This window comes from Falco cherrug, chromosome 6 (assembly GCF_023634085.1).
Source record: "Falco cherrug isolate bFalChe1 chromosome 6, bFalChe1.pri, whole genome shotgun sequence".
Taxonomy (NCBI): Eukaryota; Metazoa; Chordata; class Aves; order Falconiformes; family Falconidae; genus Falco; species Falco cherrug.
Genome location: NC_073702.1, coordinates 60,898,396 through 60,913,529, shown reverse-complemented (window position 1 = coordinate 60,913,529; position 15,134 = coordinate 60,898,396). Strand labels below are relative to the sequence as shown.

The 15,134-nt window shown below is 40.8% G+C and overlaps 1 protein-coding gene across 3 annotated transcripts in view; it reads right to left on the bottom strand.

Moving 5' to 3' along the window:
• MAN1A1 (mannosidase alpha class 1A member 1) overlaps window positions 1-15,134 on the bottom strand; it is a 151,815-nt gene that overhangs the window by 119,191 nt on the left and 17,490 nt on the right. The window contains exon 1 of one of the 3 annotated variants that reach the window (XM_005445688.4): window positions 4,242-4,268. The exons of the other annotated variants lie outside the window; for them this stretch is intronic. Within the exon in view, the coding sequence (XP_005445745.2) occupies window positions 4,242-4,253 (12 nt within the window). The 5' untranslated portion in view covers window positions 4,254-4,268. Of the gene's footprint in view, window positions 1-4,241; window positions 4,269-15,134 lie in introns of those variants that run through there. 3 annotated transcript variants of the gene reach the window in all.

Genomic DNA, 15,134 nt, shown 5'->3' with positions numbered 1-15,134 from the left:
CAGAAACAAAGCTGAAAAAAAAAATAATCTCAAATATCCAAGGAAGATTCATCTCATTGGATACTGTTTACTTTTTTCCTTGAATCCTAGTCTGACAGAAGATACAAATAACAACATACTTTCTTTACTGGAAACAGACATTTGTTTTTCTCCTTCAAGACACAGAAAATAAATCCTGTCACTAGGATCCTTCATATGTATACAGCCACTTCTTACTCGTCAGCAGGAAGATTACTGCAAAGCAGGAGCCTGACAGATTTCTGGTGTTTATAACCTCTTCTCCTAATGGCATCATCCCGAGTTAAAAGCAAGCTACACACTGTCAATGTTTGTTTAAGTCACTGCCAAAGCGTCACCATTTCTAATTTAGCAGGTGGATGACAACCATGCTCCGAAGCCCATGCAGGCTGGAGATGTTCCTGCAAGTGCTTCCCAACAGGACTTCCACTTAGCCAAGTAAACCGCTGAAAGAGGCTTTTGTGTTAGTTAATGGGCCAGTAACAAGGATTCATAGTTGCTGTTTTCCACTAAGTAGCAGCTAGAGATTTGGGGAACATGTAGGCACCTGCCATTTAACTCATGGCAAGAACTCCGAACAACTCAGACATTTGTCCGAGAGCGCTACCCACAGCATAGGGTACTGTCACACAGCAAGTGGGGCAAATACTTACAACTCTTAAAATGACAGTACAGCTAAGGTAGCCAAACTCATTTACAGGATTCTCTGTTAATATTAAACACACATATCATATCATGAAACATTTTATATGGTTCTGTATTTAATGCTCTATTAAAGGGATATATGAGCAAACTCCTGCTACTTCTCAGCATTTCAGGATCCTACAAATAATTCACTTCTTGCCAGCAAAACTAAATTAAAGTAAGAAGTCTAATATCTGCATGTAAAAAAGGAACTAAGAGGGAAAATAAAAACATTAAGGACTATTCTGGGGATTAATTCATCATTTGTATTGCAAAGCACTTCAAAATTCTCAAACAGAAAGCCTGACAGAAATGCTAAGTATTATTCCCACATGTGTTAAGTTACAGATAAGCTTTTATTCTTGTATTTTCTACTCCTCACAGTAGCTTGTAAGCCTCTTTAGTAGTGTATTAAACTATCCAACTAATATTCATCATATGCTGTTCTGGGCATCATTTGTCAACCGGGGACAAACACTGCACAGTGCTTCATTCTGTTACACACTTTAAAAGGAATCAATTACCTTATTAATTCTGTAACAAGAATTCTAATTAAAAGGTAATTAAAGAAAATGAGAAATCTGCAGGTAAGGTATTTTCTACACTTATTCTATTGCTGCATATTTTATTTAATGCACAAGCACACAGGAAAAATAAGCCTATTTCATGTAAGAAATAATTAATAAGAACAGCAGCCCTGATGCTTTGATATGTCTGCACCAAAAAAAAAAGAATTAATTTGAAAATGTTTGTACAACATACCAAAATATTAAATGACAACAAGCTATATTTTACTCATTTGTGAGGCATACCTCTCTTTACTGAGCAGTAAAGCACTTCTAAAATTAATTTACTGAAAAACTGAAGATACCAGAACGCTTTACAGTTAGTTTCTGAGAGCTAGGCCATAGTGCTTTAACTATTGCATAGTAGAAGTCACAGGGTGATAAGGCAGAGAAACTTGAATGAATACCAAAGCTCACCTGTGTATTCTAAATAGTAATATTCAGTTCAAGCTGTATCTACAGCCTGCTTCTTACCTTGCCATCCCAACACCACAGACACAAGAAAACCAGACTACTGTGTGCAACACAGAAGCACACTAGCTTGAGACCCTTTCCTTGACTTAACAAAAACTAGGAAGGCAAGAACATATAATCTTGCCATGAAGACCGCTGTCCTTGCACTTTCTGAAGCTGAAGGTCTGGCTAATTTCAGCCAAATTAAATTATCAGTTTCAGGGAAAGAAAAAAAAGTGTGGGTCAAAAATGTTGCCCATACAGTTACCCAAATCTAATATAATAGTATTCATCTTACCTTGAACCATCTGAAGCAGATCAGTTTTAGATTAATTTGCTCAACTTCAGATGTCTTTCACCCAAGATACGGAAAGCAAAATGGACATGCCATCTCCTTTTAAAAAAAATCTCCTTTTAAAACTGAGGGGTTTGGATGATATGTTTGTTTGTTTCTTCCCCAGATAAGCTAGAATTTGAGTATGTTCTGTAGGCATTTTAAGAGTTTTTCCTGAAAACACCTGCCTTGAAACCACCAATTAAGATGCTGTCGAACTGCTTTGGCCTCCATCTCTGTTACTAGTGGGGTAACCAATGACACATTCTCAGTAACTACCTAACTGTAAAAAAAAACAGTGGGAAAAAAAATAGTATTCAAGTGTAGCATTACTAAATTGAGCATAGATGACATTAATGTTGAAGATGCTCTATTTTCAACTTGTTTCGGCTGCCATTTACATCTGTATACATATACAGGAGGGAAATCTTAAATGAGCCATCCAAGTCATCCAGTTACAAACAAAAGAGCAATCTAAAGAATAAGCTGTACAGCTCCGTCTTACAACTTAGCAACCGTTACCAAGATCTGCATTTCAGAAAAAAACTGAAGCCTACAGCTTGTCACTCAAGACAGCTGTATTTCTTCAAAGCTAAGTCTTCTTCAAACACTTAAGAGTCCATCTGAATTTTTTATTAACAGATAGACTGAAAAATTGTTTCCTTATTACTAGTGTAAGAGGTAGATTATGTTTCTTCAGACAACCTATTATTTCAGGAGTTTGGATTTCTTTTTTATTAGACTCTGGGATGGACAAATCAGTGATGCTCCAATGTTATTTTTCTAAGGAGAGTCACTGATGGCTGATTTTTAAAGAACCAGATCACACAGATGTTTTGCATTAGTGAAACAGCCATTAAAAGACAAACATAACACCTCATAAGGTAACGTGCAAGAACTAAAGTCATTGTTCAATACTGACAATGACCAGAAAGAACGCTGAAGTATTTTCACTTAAAACAGAAAAGCATTGCAGAGTTGTAAAAAAACCTGTTTCTTTGATCTTATGCAGAATTAGTAGCAGCCTCTGAAGTTCATGCATAATTTGACTAATGTCACAAAATGGAAAGAAAAAAGAAAGCAATTTGTGGAAATGCTACTCTTATGCAGAATAGTGGTATACAGAGACTCACCCCACTCAGAGTCTTCTGTTTTTTTTGGTTTTTTTTCCTGGTCTACTTATGACTTGCTGCAGTTTCCAAGAACTACCAAACCAAACAGTGTGAACAACTAGGCTCCCACAACTGCATGATACAATCATGCTTTTGTTCTCTATTTTTTCTTACTGTTCTTTAAACAGTTATTTGATAAGGTTTGCTTCTAATTAGATTATAAATTATTCCTGGCACAGACTGTATCTCCTGCTTGTTCGTTAGGTACCTGGCACTACATAGCAATGCTGCTGCTGAAGTTCCCAATCTCAGCAGGGGCAATGCAAATAAAGAATAAGCACAGTGCTATGCAGTACAACACATCCAGATAAAGTGATTAACATCAAGGTGATTCAAGCTGCTGTTTCAGAGCATGATTAAAATCCACAAAAAGGAAGTAAGGTGGATTTAAAGAACCTGTTTTATTTTTCTTTCCCACATTTTGAACTCACAGGCTCCCCTCCCATATTTATAAATTTTACTCTGCCACTAAGTGAGGAAGTAAAAAAAAAATTTGACCACCCCATTGTATGGAAAGTGTCAGGATATCCAGGCCTATCCAGGATGTCTTTCAAAACAAAAACTAAACAGGAACAACAACCAAAACAAGAACCCACCGGAAGTTTTCTCCACTTGCACAATAAGTCTACGTTCATCCCACAGTCCTGCTCCCCTACCAGGGCACATGTCAGAAACTGTGAGAGATGAGAGTATCCTCGCTACTAAGAAGTTTTAGTTGCAGTAGGAATGCCAGACTGGCATTGAAAAGCAAAATTCCTGACATGTTTTTAAAGTGCAATTTTTCTTTAATTGTATTTTCTTTTATTTAATTGCATTCTTTTGAAGCAAGTATTTTAAAATTATTTTTCTAGTAGTTTTTTTCTTAAGGAGAAAAATTAAACAGGAAGTCATGCATTATTAATAGATCTGGGACTATCACCAACCTAGTAAAGTAGCTACAACAGTAAGTAAAAACACAAAGCAATTATAAAAACTATTAGATTTTCAGTTATTATCAGTTAATAAGAAACTTACCAAGCTTGACATTGTCACTGAATCCACAAAATCCAGGTACTCTGAGCTTTCCAAAAGAGTAGGTACTGGTAATAAACAATTTCTGCATGCTCAGGCCAGCGACTTTTGACAAGAAGCCATACCAGACTGTATCAAATCCTTACCCATGTGCCACTAATTGTCAGCTGGGTTTTTCTCCTTTTCCTCCCGCCCAAACGAGTGCTTCCTTTCCACTCCCCTCTCCTCTCTTCAGCAGCATCTGGTTAAAGGTGAAGTACTCCACTAGTAAAGCTCATTATTGTGGCCATGGCAAAACTTGCACTTTTGGAAGTCAGAGAACCTGTTCACTGAAAAGTATTTACATAGATTAACCTGATATGCAGTTGCTCCATGGATCAAAGACTAAGTCTGCATCATTTACCACCACCCTCAGAGAAGTATCTTCAGCCTAATAGCCTGAAATTAGAGCAAAAGGATTGGAGACTATTTCCCAACAGCTGAAAAACAGTTACACAGAGGTCAAAAGCAGATTATACTAACTTACGACTTTTTCCTTTCTCCATTTAACATCTTTATCAGTGACCTAAAGGATGTGATGTAGTGCACCCGTATCAAGTTTGCTGGTGACACCAAGTTGGGGTGGGGAAGGGAAATCCCATCAGGGAGTCAGGGCTGCCATTCACAGCGGCCAAGCCAGGCTGGAGGAACAGGCCCATGGGAACTTCATGAACTCACTGGGGACAAATGCAGCAAAGTCCATGACCCCTGGCGATGGTACAGGCTGGGGAGCAGCTCCGCAAGGAAAGTCCTGGGACTCTGGTGCACAGGGAGCCATGCACGTGCCAGCAGTGCCTGAGCAGCAGGACCCCAGCCCACACCTCAAGGGACAGGATTATCCACATGTTCTCAGCGCTCAGGAGACTACATCTAGGTAATGCATCCAGTTTTGGGCCTCCCACTCCAGGAAAGAGATCAATGAACTGCCGGGAGTCCTGCAGGGAGTGGGGCCCGAGCTGGTCATGGCTGGAGCTGTCGCCCTGTGAGGAGAGGCTGCGGATGGGGCTGGCTCAGCCTGGGCAGGCTGGCCACGACCCCCGTACCCGCAGGGAGGCGGCCAACAAGAGGGAGCCGCAGACAAGGGGCATCTGCGGGACCATGCAGAAGAGGTTGAGTGGGCCTGAGGAAAAGGCTTTTCCCTGGGCCCAGCGAGGGGAGGCTGTGCTGGGCTGCATCCTTGGGGCGTTTCCAGCCCCTGACCTCGACACTGAGCTGCTGTGGCAGGGCTGGACTGGGACCTCCTCAGACTTCTAGACCAACTTATTCTGTGATCCCACTAAATTCAGTATGGGTTGCACGTATTTACCTCAATTTTATAGAGCAAGTTAATTGACCTGCTTCTTCCCACCAACAAGGACACAACTCATATTCCAGCCCAAGACTGTAGCTGTTTAAAATATTCCAGATGGGAATTATGAGTTGTTAAAGGTTTTTTCAGAAATATTTCAAAGTATTTTTCATACTGAATAAACTACTCCAGCTATGCAAAACACTGCCAGCTTGTTTCTGACCAGAAATTAAGAGCTATCTGCTTATTGCCTTAGTATAGAAAGATTCAAGAACAATGAAGATGATCAGACCCTGGTGAAACATGAAGAAGATCTAGTGTCACATATGAATTCATGATTTCTGCCCATTTCACATTTCCATCAACTTATCTTGGTCAAGACTGATCAAACAGCTTACCCAGGGCTGCATTTGGTTTAAGAAGAAAATTATTCTAAGAAAGATTTATTTCTGCAGCCCTCAAACCATCTCCAGGGTTGTATTGCAGAAAATTTTCTGAGGTGAGAACTTGTTGTTGTAAATTAGTCACCACATATCTCTGTGCTCTGAAAGAACCACCACAACAGAGAATGAGTATCAAGTTGTTTTCCTTTAGCAATTTTATCATAATGTTCAAAATTGATATTGTAAACCTAAACATTATCATTCTTCGTGTGGCATTTGTTTTCCTCTTGAAACTTCTATGTGATTACCTGGACTGTGGATCCTGACACACCCAGTGCTGGTGCAGTTCCCAAAATACATGACACTCAGACCTTCTTTTGCTTAAATCCACTACCAGAGTACATACATGTTACAGAACAGTAACCAGATTTGTAAGTTAGCTTTCCAGGTCACATAAACACATCAAGAACAGCTGATGAAATGTACCTACTGGTACCTGTAATTTTCTTCAGTCAAGCTGAAGTCAAGGATGACAGCTTGGAAATGACACCTTTATACTGAAAAGCATATATATGCAGTGAATACTTTTGTAGAAGGATAAAATTTAAAAACAACCTTAAAAATATATACAGATTTGCTTTTACATACTAGAAGTAATTTAACCCTCTAGGTAGCATCTCTTCCAGTGATATATGAATGCTTTACACGGTATTTTTCTTACATATCCGAAGGTTCCTCAGCAAGAAGCCTTTACAAATGAGATAACAAATTATAGTACTGTTAATATCTAATCAGTTCTACATGGATTTCAGAAGAGCTGTCACAGGCTTATGGAGAATGACTGTGCTCATGCTTTCATGACAGGCAGAAGAAATCAGATGCTCAGTTGTACAAGGAAATTAATGGAAAACTGCAAAACTGATATGCAGTTAAAGCCAAGATGAATACTAGCGGTCTCCTGGAAGTAGAAGATACAGAAGAAATAGAAAGAATTCAATTAAGAAGCATGGAGGCATTTTCTTCAATGGAAAGGCTGAAAAATTAGCTCTACTTGTTTGTAAATGAAAAAAGAGAACAAGATAAAAGTAAAAGCATAAAGAAAGTAAGGGCTTCTCCTGGACACATTTGTAAAATAGAAAAGGAGAAAACCACACAAATGTTACATTTGTTACTGATAAGGCAAACACTCAGGAATAATTTCCAGAAGACACACACTGTCAACTTAATGGGATATTGAAAGATTTCAGAGCAGATGCTGATATTGGCCCAAATTTCACGCTGCGCTTCCCATCCTGTTAACAGAAAGTGTTTCACATGCCTTATAGCTTTCACAGCACAATGGAGCGTAATTCCAGTTTGCGCTATCTGTAACACAGCTAATGGTGTGATGACTTTCATGCAGTGTAGTGTCATTAGGAGGAGACACCTTCCAATGCATGCACCCAGCAAAGACTTATTATAGAATGATAGTATCATAGACTTGTTTAGACTGGAAAAGACTTTTAAGATGATTGAGTCCAACCATTAACCCAGCGCTGCCAAATCCACCACTAAACCATGTCCCTAAACACCACATCTATGCCTCTTTTAAATACCTCCAGGGATGGTGACTCCATCACTTTCCTGGGCAGCCTGTTCCAGAGCATGACAGTCCTTTCAGTGAAGAAATTTATCCTAATATCTAATCTAAAACTCCACTGGCACAATTTGAGGCCATCTTCTCTTGTCCTATCACTTGCTGCTTGGCAGAAGAGACTGACACTTGCCTCACTACAACCTCCTTTCAGGTAGTTGTAGAGAGCGACAAGGTCTTCCCCTAGTCTCTTCTCCAGACTAAACAACCCCAGTTCCTGCAATGGGCAAAAATCTTAGCTTTGCACTGCCATCTAAACTTACCAGTTTCTCAGCATGTGTGGTGCCTCACAGAAATACCTAAGGTAACATAAAAAAATATAGAAGATGTGTTGCTCCTCCATAATACAATGCAGTCAAACAACTATCCGAAATTTCTGTCCCTTCCTAAGCAAGAACAGGGAAGCCAGCTATAAGAGTTAACAGACCTGCAAAGAAAAGACTGTGGATGGCCCTTGTTTTCCAACACATACTATTCATTTCCTTCAATTCTCTTGCTTTTTTTCAGGCAGGTATGTAAAACCACACAAGTTTCCCAGATCAGCTCTGTTGATTCCACACTTTATTTCAAAGTTCCCCAAAGGAGATTGATGAAAATATTTATTGTACTTCAAACTACAATACAGAAGAGACAGTCTTTGCTCTTCTTCAAAGTGTCTTGGATAGTTCAGCCTAAACTATCCAAAATAATCTAGGGACTTTGCTGCAGCTTTTTCTAAGAAATACTTCAAAGATAAGCCCAATTATGTGGCAAAAGTGAATATCCAAATTGTCATAATAATTTCCAAAAAATAATACAGATGTCAACTCACTGAGCTACAAAGTGTCTGGTAGAACAGAGCTGGTGGAGAAATTCCCTGCTGAAGATCCAACTGTCCAGGTTTAAAAACCAGCTTCCCTTCACCCCACCAAAAAGTAAACAAACAAAAACCCAAAACCACATCAACTTCAATTGCTGTGGATAAAAAGCTGAATTTGACAAGTCCCTTCCAGGCAGGTTGATGGGTGAGGAGCAGAGTAGGCAGGGACTGATTTTCCCCAGTGCCTGCTTGACAGGCACCATCAATTTTCATTTCTGATTTACTGGCTGCCCATGAGGAAATTTTGTAAATTCTGAAGATTCCATTTTGGGGTGAAACACTTTTGAAAAACAAATAATTTGTTCTTTTGTCTCACATGTCTTCCCTAAATCTCAAATTTTGCCACAAGAAATGTTTTCTATCCAGCTCTGGGCTTGATCCCTTTTCCAAGTCTACCCTTTTCCAGCTGCCAAGTCCCCTAATCTCCAATGCAAACAACTGTGGTCACCCCAATATAAAGACTTTAGAAAATCCCCATCCACATCTATAGTTATGTAAACACTGAAGTATATGTAAACTATATTATTCTGCAATCTTTTGGGGGGCACAGACACAAAGAATTACAGACTGCAAGACTTTCTGTAAGTCAGGGTAGCACCCGAATGGCACGCCCAGGCTTGTGGTGCCTCTAACAAGATAACACCACCAAGCCTGAGATGCTACAGATAACAGGGGAGGTGTATCATACATGCAGATGGCTCACCCAGTCCTGTGGCACCACTAACAAGACAGCAACATGAGAAAGGGCAGGCAGGCACTAGAGATAACACAAGGGGAGTGCTAGCTTAACAGAATTTACCAGTTCAACTGAATCAAGGCCAGTGGGGAAAGGAAAACGGCTGAGACGTTTAATTGGGAAGCGATGTGGCTGGTAAATGGGAAGAACTTGGAAAGGGAAAAGCAGGAGAAGGGAATACAAGGGGAAACAAATCAGGTGTTTGAGGGCACATTATCAATGCATCTTGGAACAGGATAATAAATCTGTTGATGCTCTGTTCATATCTGCATCCAACTTAGGCAGTGAGGTGCTCTCCCTCCTGCCAGTGAGGGAACAGCTAGAGGAGACCTCCTGACATCCTAACAACGTACAGAATGGAACAGAGCTTTCCCCATGTTTATAGCTCATTAACTGAGTGTCTGGGTAATACTAATGTAATTCTATTTAAGTCAGGTAGGAATTCTGTTTGTGCCACTCTGAAATAATTCCAAGATTTATCTGCAGGACCTTTTCTTGGTGGCTGTTCCTCTCCCAAAGATAGTTTTCTCTCAGTAGAAGCCAGTCAACAACGATTCCAGTTCTCAGAAGATCCCCAAGACAATAAATTACTGCTAGATGAGAGTCTAAAAGGCTTATCTACTACACCCTCCTATCCCTAACAAAAGTTTAGGAACAATACAAGCAAACAGAAATACTTCCTATGACTAACAGGAGTGTTCAGAGCTTGACAGTTAGGGACTTTCAGAGCCAGATGTGATGCTTGTCTGATTAATAATCCCCAGTAGAGTTTTCTTTTGTTAAATTACTCAACTGTGTTCTGAACTTGTGTAAACTTTTGATATTCACAACGTCCTGCAAAAGGGCTCTACAGCTCTACAGCATAATGTTTAAAGAACAGGTTGGTCCCGATTTTGTCACCTTGTAGTTTCATTTGATGTGCCCTATATTTGATAAACAGGAATATTTCTCAGAATAGGCTTAAATAACACCACTACATACACCACAAAAATCAGTGTTTTATTCTTAACTATTTCTCTCAATTACATAACTTCCCTGGAAAATGCTGAATTGATTTAATCCTAAAATTTTGAAACAAAGTATGCTTTTATTAAGCATTTTGGTAAAGAATTTTGGAGAACAGACTGACTGACAGATGTGCAATTTAGCTTCCTTCTAATTATCTACTATTTGTGTATTACAAGGAGCTAAAGTGCTTTAGATCTGCTTAGTTCCTGTATTCTAAAATGGGGAAGCAATTCTGATCTCTGAAATATTTCATAAGATCCATCCATAAAAACCTTACATGACATAGCCATGTATTATCATAGCACCCAGTTTCTACACCATGTTCATGAGCAGCACCCTTTTACTCCTACTGATGTTCAGGTTACCTATTATATCACCGTCTCCATACACTTAGGGACTTTATCAAATTACAGAAAACCAGAGCTTTTAATTTTCAAGGATTCAAATGCAACATCTAGCATGTTAAACTAACACGCCTTAGAGATGACAGTTTAGGACAACAGAGGTTTCAGTCCCTCTAAGGATATTACATTTTGCCAGTGCTATATAAAGCTCCCTTTTTAAGCACAGAAGTCGAACATACAAGATTTTTCAGACAGCTTCTTCCAGTCTTCTCAAAACTGCAACATGATTCATTCATTCATAGAACTTACTTTTTCATAATGTCTCCCTTCAAAAATGAAAGGGGAAGAAATAGTTGTTATTCTAATACATTTTCACAAAAATGTGAAATGTTTCACTCTGACATCAAAGAATTTGAGAGGCATTTAATTTCTTCCAAATGCTCCCCTGCTGCTGTGCTCAAGACTAACACAGAAAAGCTACATCGGTTTCTCATTCCAAGGTTTCTGTCTTGTAATGACCACCTGAAAAGAAAACCATCACAAAAACCCCCTCTTGACACATCCGTAAGTCTGCCTTGTCTGCCCACTTTCACAAAATGCTGATTTATATTTTCCACATGCACAGGAGCTGACTGACCACCCACAAAGAGCTCATCTGCACATTATGACTTGGATCTCCAACAGTAATTTTGTTTGTTTGTTTCTTTGTCTGATTTAAAACCAGCACACTTTGGAAAGTCCTGGCATCACTCGTTTACAGTAGAACACAATGCATCCTAGCTGTTTCCTGTTAATCATAAAAAGCAAGCCCCATCACCCTCTACAGTGATTCAGGTCTGCCAAGCACATGGAATATTTCAGGGCTCCCTTTGTTTGACTGTTGGGGGTTACAAAGGCAACCTGGAGACCTCTGTTCTGGCATACCCAAGTTCATTTTAACAATTCTTTATTGATTTGGAGCATGTTGTTAGAAGCTACTTCAGAATACCTTAAATTACTTCATTGCTCTTAATTTTTAGCAATGCAGTATTGCCAGAACATATCTACATATGCATCATCGTGGAGAAGTAAAAGGAAGTATTTGTCATTGAAAGCTATGGTATTAATTTAGAACAAGTAACCTACAGTCCACTATGAACAGACAGTAGGACACCTAATTCAAGAATCCACTGACTTTCACTTACACTTTTTTTGTACACTTATCAGATAAGTGTTTCATGAAATGGGAAACCAGTATTTATCTCAACTAAGAGCTGAAGGGCTAGTACAAAGAAATGTATGTCAAAATAAAAATTTGACTGCTCTATATAATTAAGGGCCAGACCCTAACAGGGAAGTGGAATTTGTTCTAACAAGCAAATAACCTTTTAAAATAGCAGTCAAAACACAGGATGCTGTGTGGCCAGGAGATTCAGACTTGACAGAATTAGCTTGTCACTTCAATAAAAAGCTGCTGGTCTAAAGCATCATTTAAAAATAATAATAAAGAGTTCTCTGAGATCTGTTATGTAAAAGTTAAGCCTGTTACTAAAGGTGAAAATTTTTCATTAAGTTATGAGCAAGCAGTGTACCTTAAGGAAGGGAAGATATGCTTTGTACCTACATCAATGGAACTCCATACTTGGCAACTCAACACTGTGTCCCATGCTAGTGCGATACTACTGATCTTGTTGCCATAGTAACAGCTCTTAACAGTAGTGGCTACTCCCAAAAAAAGATGTACATGTAGTTACAAACAGGCCTGGTGTATTTGGTTTGTGTGGCAAGGTTTTGGTAGTTGGGGGTGGGGTACAGGGGTGGCTTCCATGAGAAGCTGCTAGAAGTTTCCTCTGTGTCCCATGGAGCCAATGCCAGCTGGCTCCAGGATGGACCCACCACTGGCCAAGGCTGAGCCCATCAGCAACAGTGGCAGCACCTCTGGGATAATGTATTTAAAAAGGGAGGTGAGAAAACCTGTGCAACAGCAATTGCAGCTGAAGAGAGGAGTGAGAACACGCGAGATCAACAACTCCACAGACACCCAGGTCACTGCAGAAGGAGGCAGGAGGTGCCCCAGGCACTGGAGCAGAGATTCCCCTGCAGCCCCTGGTGAAGCCCACGGTGAGGCAGGCTGTGCCCCTCAGCCCATGGAGGGTAACACTGGAGCAGGTACCCACCTGCAGCCTGTGGAGGACCCCACGCCGGAGCAGGTGGATGCCCCAAGGAGGCTGTGACCCCGTGGGAAGCCCACACTGGAGCAGGCTCCTGGCAGGACCTGTGGCCCCATGGAGAGAGGAGCCCAGGCTGGAGCAGGTTTGCTGGCAGGACTTGTGACCCCAACAGGGGACCCACACTGGAGCAGTCTGTGCCTGAAAGACTGTGCCCCATGGAAGGGACCCACTCTGGGGCAGAGGAAGAGTGTGAGGAGCCCTCCCCCTGAGGAGGAAGGAAGAGCAGGAACAAGGTGTGATGAACTGACCACAGCCCTCACTGCCCATCCCCCTGTGCTGCTGGAGGGGAGGAGGTGGAGAACTCTGAAGTTAAGCCTGGGAAGAAAAAGGGAGGGATGAGGGGAAGGAGTTTTTAAGCTTTGGTTTTATTTCTTATTATCCTACTGTGATTTGATTAGTAATAAATTAAATTAATTTCACCAACTCAAGTGTGTTTTGCCTATGATGGTAACTGGTGAATGATCTCTCCCCGTCCTATCTCGACCCAGAAGCCTTTCATTCTATTTTCTCTCCCCTGCCCAGCTAAGGAGGGAAGTGATAGAGCAGCTTTGGTGGGCACCTGACATCCAGCCAGGGCCAACCCGCCGTACAACAGGTTAAGCCTATTTACAAATTTTTAGCTGGGATGGTTAACTGAGAGTTAAAAATTTACCTGCACTAGATAAGGAAGGCAACAAAGTGCTGATGTGGATATTGAAGGGGAAATCTTATTGTCCCATCTGTCAGTCATAAAAACAAACAATTCAGCTCTATCACTGCCTCACCCTGTGCTGGAGAGAAGAGGCTCATTTCCTTGTATTCTACTCGTTCCCATTAATAGCCTATATTCTTTTAAGCCTGTCATTTCTTTGAGAGGATATCAGCTTTGAGTCTAGTCCTTTTACATGTACTAACATAGTAGCTTTGACAAAAGCTACTAGGCAGCGTGTTCATCTGCTACTGACTCTGAAGTAGGTCACTAACCATTGCTCCAGCTAAATCAAAGCGGACCCCTCCAGAAGTGTCACACCAGTCAGAGCCCACAGCTGAAGTGCTGAAGCCTCGAGCTTCTCACATCCCATCCAAGAGCAGTGAGACATGGCAGGAAAGCCTTTGGGCCGTGCAGTACAGTACAGAAGGCTTGCTCTGGTGTGTGGTGGTACTGGAGCAAGTCTCGTATCACAGCCTCTGGCCGGCAACAGAAAGCCAGAGACTAGGCCTGTTGCTGGTCCCACAAACACATCAGCATAATTAAAATATGCAGTAGCTCAGACTTTCAGTTTCTCTAGCTGACTCCATGCCTACCTTATATATGATGCTACTGCTGCTTGTTAATAGGTAATAACCAGAAGCCACAGCAAGAAACTATCAAGTGTAAATACTGAGCAAGTATTTTACATTTTCTGAGAAAGCTTTAAAGTCAGCATCAAACATACATACCTGCTTCTAAAAGTCAATAAAGCCTGCTGGTGCAAGCTAGCGCTGTAATCAGACTGCAGACTAAACCCAAGGGGATGTCAAGCAGAAAGGGAAAAGAAGGGTCTGCAAGAGAGGCAGCACTTCAGAAATACATCTGCATTTGAAGTTTTCTGACAGTATTAAATAAACTCAAATTCAAAAATTACAGTCTTGCAAAACACACGCCCTGTTTAATGTTTGCAGTCTGCTGGTTTTTTCAGTGACTTTATGAGAAATTGCTTACTGCTTTCTTTCTTGACAACAGCAGTCCCTGTGGAGTAGCATTTGCCTTGTTTGAAACTGACAGATACGGCCATAAAGAAAGGACGCTCTCATCCACTGCAATGCCCCAATGCTTATCTGTTCCCATTCTCAATACTGAAGAAGTGACCGTGTTGTGGGTAGCCTAAGAAGGGAGATAGTGCGCAAGAGTTTAATCTCTCGTCCCAGCTGGAGGGATTGCTGGTGATCCCGTATGTGTACACTACTTTTCTTCTTGGAAGCAAACCACTGTCATCAGTTTGCTCATGCAAGCTGTGGTTTTTACAGATCAAAGTGAACTATAGTTTTAGGTAGCTCGGCTGTCATCCACATTATAAAGCAAATAAAGGAATATACGTTCATTGTATGACCAAAGCTTCAAGGATAAGTATGAATATTCCACAATCTGCATTCATTTCCAGAACTATTTGGCCCCTGCAATCCAAAAGGCTTGGCACCAAGAGCACATACATCTCTTCTACGGTCAACACCAGCACACACACTCTGCCCTCAGGGAAAAGGATTTTTCAGTGGCAAGGTGTATGACAAAAGAACGGGGGTTTCAGTGAATTTGCTTCGAGTTCCGATCTGGCAGAGCCATGACTAGTTAGATTTTTAAGCATACTACCAAAGCTCAAGGGAGAATGAAAGGAACATGGGTTTGTGCTGATTTCAAGAAAGTGGTTGACTGTATAGAT